The 5,221-nt window shown below is 44.6% G+C and overlaps 1 protein-coding gene across 1 annotated transcript; it reads right to left on the bottom strand.

Annotated features, from left to right (window-relative positions):
* Positions 1 to 679: 679 nt before the first annotated feature.
* Positions 680 to 2,526, bottom strand: LOC119271886. Its single transcript, XM_037553535.1, has 3 exons — positions 2,396 to 2,526; positions 1,257 to 1,320; positions 680 to 1,154 (listed from the first exon to the last, which is right to left on the bottom strand). Exons 1-3 carry the CDS (start codon positions 2,479 to 2,481, stop codon positions 969 to 971), a joined length of 336 nt encoding a protein of 111 aa, XP_037409432.1. The 5' UTR covers positions 2,482 to 2,526; the 3' UTR covers positions 680 to 968.
* Positions 2,527 to 5,221: the final 2,695 nt, after the last annotated feature.

Genomic DNA, 5,221 nt, shown 5'->3' with positions numbered 1-5,221 from the left:
CTACCAAGCATCTCTTCTCAGAATGCCCCTGGTCGCGTCAACTCTGGGGGGAGGCTGCTGTTCGCTTCCACATCCCTGGGTTCCATCCTAGTGGCTGGCGGTGTGGTGCGTCCATGGTAGACTGGCTTACCGCGCTCAGCAATGGTAGCGCTTGCCCGAAGCGGGCGCGTTCGATTGCCCTGCTGATCTCCTGGTTTATTTGGCTAGAGTGCAACGGACGCATCTTCAGGGAGGTGGATCGCCCCGTTAGGACGGTTCTTCAACTAGTCAGCGACGAGCTCGCCACCTGGGCGCTGGCTGGGGGTAGTCATCTGATGCGGCGAGAGTAGCGCCATGCGGCAACCCCCTTCAGTTTTTGTTTCTTCTTCTGTTCGTGGCCTTTGCCACCTCCTGTACAGTTAGCGCTCTGCCGCTGTTCCTTCTCATAATGCAAACGCAGTTCTCCTGCGCTTCCTCAAAAAAAAAGAATCAAGCATACTTCCTAGCCTTGTTTTGATACCAAGATATTTGTTGAACTGGTTGGAAGGAAAGAAGTGGTAGAAAGAACCCCATCAATAATTGGAAAGATGGTTAGGTAATGGAAGACTACAAGAATAAAATGGTACCCATGAAGATATACATCCTACTGGCCTACTGGGGTATCCTAGCCTGGGAAAAAGTCCCACTGAAAAACAAAAGATGACGGTATAAAATACTTGCCAAAATGCCACTCTTTTACACCACTGCAAAAGGAGTAGTTTTACGTTTTGATACTGTGGGGATCTTACAAGGTAGGGGTATCTACAGGCATGCATGAAAATCAGTTTCTCATTTGAAGCACAGAACCTCAATTTCCAAATAAAATACATTTTGTCTTGAGATCTTCACTATTTTTCTGTTAGTAGATCTAGAAGGAATAATGTCGAGGCATGTAGCAGGATAGAGCAGGATCATCATCCTACCTCTTCATGGCTGTCAAATTTGTCGGGTCACTTCTTTGCAATTTGCTCGAAGAAGTCATCACTTGGGGTAACAGGAACAATATAATTTCCAAACAGAGAATCAAAGCTTTTGAAGCTTCCCAGGCATCCCTCGTGCTGTGCTTGAAGGACAGCAAATCTCTTTGCCTCTCTAACTTTGTTGAGATCCACTCTTGCTAGCGGTGTACCTGAAACCTGGAAAAGTGGTGTTAACATCAAGAAAGGATGTTAGGATAAATCAAGAAATAGGAGAGAAGGTATCAGTTGCCAATCAACGTATCAGGAATTTGAGCATACCGATGAATTGGATGATGCCACCACTTTGTCCTTATCAATAGCAGTTTGAGAAGGAGGTCTGCTCCTGTGTTCCAAAGCACAACAAACAAATATTTACCATACTAGACAAGAAAGTAAAGTGATGACAAATTACAGTCAGCAGCAAGGCATGGCTGCTGTAGTCCACGGCAACAAAATCGCTGCTCTTAGTAACTAGTGAGTGCAAAGCAACAGTGAATTGCAATAAAGAATGGGTAAGGAGTAAGAGATCAAATGCACAATTTTCTGTATGGTACAAAATATTTTCATGGTGACTGTCAGGGCATCAAGTCATCAATTCGCACACGGTTGGTGTTATTCTCAATTCAGGCAACTTATGAGGTACTACCCTTCTAGTGCATTCAGGTTGATAATGTCATTGAACGAAACACTGACAACCAGATACAGGCACACAAGGTAAAGTACTAACTGAATAGCTAGTTTGGTGCAATGATTTAATGGCCGCAATGACTTGTAATAGCTATATACAAAGGATCTATAGAACGTGAGATTGACTGCACCACGGTTTCAATTATGGTGCATGCTTGGAGGAATAGAATGAACAAACCATGATTGAAAGAGTGATAGAACATCGTCCCAAAGAATTCACCACTGGGACATGAGAGCTACTCTTTCTGTCATCGAATTACCCACTTCCTCACTCAATTGTGGACGATACCAAACATTGCCTGAAAATTTATATGTCCAGGACAGAAATGCAAAAGGGCCCAATATTCGCCTCAATCAACAAGGACCCATGGGAATATCGAGACTTTTGCCGGAAAATAGATAAACAAGCACATTGCCACATTCCAAAGGCCCTTTCAAAGAACACCAAAACCTAACGTACAGCGATGCTCGTCGACAGGATCAGCTAGTCGGCAGGCCAGTCCCAGTCCCGAATCTTTACCTAAAAGAACACTACACCTGTAGCCACCCCACACCACTGGCACGCCCCACAACCAAGGTCGGAACCTTTGCGATTTCCTCCCAAAACTAAAGGACGGCGCAGCGCGATCGTGAGGGATTAGGCAAATATCCATCAGATTGGGTTGTTGGAAGCACGCGGCAATCACGCTGAGGATAATTGAAAGGGGCGCGAGGAGACGCGCGCTGGGTACCTCCGAGACGGTTCGATCTTCCGCCGCTTCGGTGCCGGCGGCTGCGCCGGCGCCGGGGAACCAAGCTCCGCTCCCTCCGCCGCCATGCCTCGACTTCCAGTCTACTTGGTGGTTCGCAGGCCTGAGCCCACAAATACTTGTTCGTCGGGCCGAAACATAAGGCCTACAAAATGAGTGTTGGGCCTTAGAAACCGCCTCTTTGATAAGTGGGGCCCAATAAATTCAGTAACACATGAGTTGCGAATGTAATGCGGCTCTCCGACAGAAAAAAGATCGAGAACATTTTTTTTTCACTCTAGATATATGTAAATTGCCTATTTTTAAAATTTGGGAAAATCAATTTCCTAACTGTTGAATCTTTTGATAAGACTAGCACAATTGCCCGTGCATTGCAACGGGAGAAAAGAAAACCTCAATCTTAATAAAAATGGTTCTAGTCCCCACACAGATACACACCCGACCTTTTCAACATGGCGGAGAATTACTAATAGTATAAACCGTGAATGTGAAATATTAATAAACCTTAATTTTCTAGTTCAAGTTTAATAGTGCCAAAAATAGTTACAAAGGCATGCATTGCTTTGTACATATATTGATAGCTGTAGAGTATGTATTACTGGTGCGGATTTTCAAGCTCAGTGCGACATCGACCGCTTCTCATCGTCTCCCTTTTCTTCGAAATGAAGGAAATATGCTCTAGAGACAATAATAAAGTTGTTATTTATATTTCCTTATATCATGATAAATGTTTATTATTCATGCTAGAATTGTATTAACCGAAAACTTAGTACATGTGTGAATATATAGATAAACAGAGTGTCACTAGTATGCCTTGATAACCCATAAGTATAGGGGATCGCAACAGTTTTCGATAAGTAAGAGTGTCGAACCCAACGAGGAGCTAAAGGCAGAACAAATATTCCCTCAAGTTCTATCGACCACCGATATAACTCTACGCACGCTTGATGTTTGCTTACCTAGAACAAGTATGAAATTAGAAGTATTTTGTAGGTGTTTTTGGATAGGTTTGCAGGATAATAAAGATTGCGTAAATAAAAAGTAGGGGCTGTTTAGGTAAAGACACAACTAGGTTAGTTTTAGTAAAGAGCTTTTTGTTACGAGAAAGTTATTTGTCCCTAGGCAATCGATAACTAGACCGGTAATCATTATTGCAATTTTATTTGAGGGAGAGGCATAAGCTAACATACTTTCTCTACTTGGATCATATGCACTTATGATTGGAACTCTAGCAAGCATCTGCAACTACTAAAGATCATTAAGATAAAACCCAACCATAACATTAAAGTATCAAGTCCTTTTTATCCCATACGCAAATAATCTACTTACTCGGGTATGTGCTTCTGTCATTCAGGCCACCCACCATAAGCAAATCATGAACATATTGCAAACCCTACAGCGGGAATCCCTCACGCTTGCTCGACACGGAGAGCACCATAGGACAGCACCAATAATAAAACATGCAACTCAAACCAATCACGATCATCAAATAACCCATAGGATAAAACGGATCTACTCAAACATCATAGGATAGCCATACATCATTGGGAAATAATATATAGCGTTGAGCACCATGTTTAAGTAGAGATTACAATGGGTAAAAGAGGGGTTACACCGCTGCATAGAGGGGGGAAGAGTTGGTGATGATGGTGATGAAGTTGTTGGTGAATATTTCGGTGATGATGATGGCCCCCGGTGGCACTCCGGTGCCACCGGAAGCGAGGGGGAGAGAGCCCCTGTAACACCCACGATGCAACTATATCTCCCACGTGTCGGAGCACGACTTAGAGGCATAACCGCATTGTAGGCATGTCACAAGAGGGGTAATCTTTACACATCCCATGTACTGAATAAGAAAGAGGTACAGAGTTGGCTTACAATCGCCACTTCACACAATACATGAATATAACATTACAACATCCAGAAAACAAACAAGGTCTGACTATGGAACCAAATAATAAAATAAGACCACCCCTAATGCTAGATCCCCGATCGCCCCGACTGGGCTCCACTACTGATCAACTGAAAACGAAACAACACAATGAACATGGTCTTCATCGAACTCCCTCTTGAGCTCGGTTGCGTCACCTGCACGGGTATCATCGGCACCTGCAAGCTGGTTTTGGAAGTATCTGTGAGTCACGGAGACTCAACAATCTCACACCCTCGCGATCAAGACTATTTAAGCTTATGGGTAGGGAAAAGGGGGGTAGTGAGGTGGAGCTGCAGCAAGCACTAGCATATATGGTGGCTAACATACGCAAATGAGAGCGAGAAGAGAAGGCAAAGCACGGTCGTGAACTAGAAGTGATCCTGAAACTACTTACATTCAAGCATAACTCCAACACCGTGTTCACTTCCCGGACTCCACCGGAAAGAGACCATCGCGGCTACACACGTGGTTGATGCATTTTAATTAAGTTAAGTTTCAAGTTCTCTACAACCGGACATTAACAAATTCCCATCTGCCCATAACTGCGGGCGCGGCTTTCGGAAGTTCAAAACCCTGCAGGGGTGTCCCAACTTAGCCCATCAAAAGCTCTCACGGTTAACGAAGGATATTCCTTCTCCCAGGACGACCCGATCAGACTCGGAATCCCGGTTACAAGACATCTCGACAATGGTAAAACTAAACCAGCAAAGCCACCCGATGTGCCGATAAATCCTGATAGGAGTGCACGTACCTCGTTCTCAGGGCAACACCTGATGAGACTAGCTACGAGTAAAACCAACCCTCAAGTTTCCCCGAGGTGGCCCCACGGGCAGCTCAGTTCGGACCAACACTCAGAGGAGCACTGGCCCCGGGGG

This window comes from Triticum dicoccoides, chromosome 3A (genome assembly GCF_002162155.2).
Source record: "Triticum dicoccoides isolate Atlit2015 ecotype Zavitan chromosome 3A, WEW_v2.0, whole genome shotgun sequence".
In the NCBI taxonomy this organism is placed as follows: Eukaryota; Viridiplantae; Streptophyta; class Magnoliopsida; order Poales; family Poaceae; genus Triticum; species Triticum dicoccoides.
The sequence above is the reverse complement of the archived record's forward strand: the minus strand, read 5'-3'. Positions and strand labels throughout refer to the sequence as shown.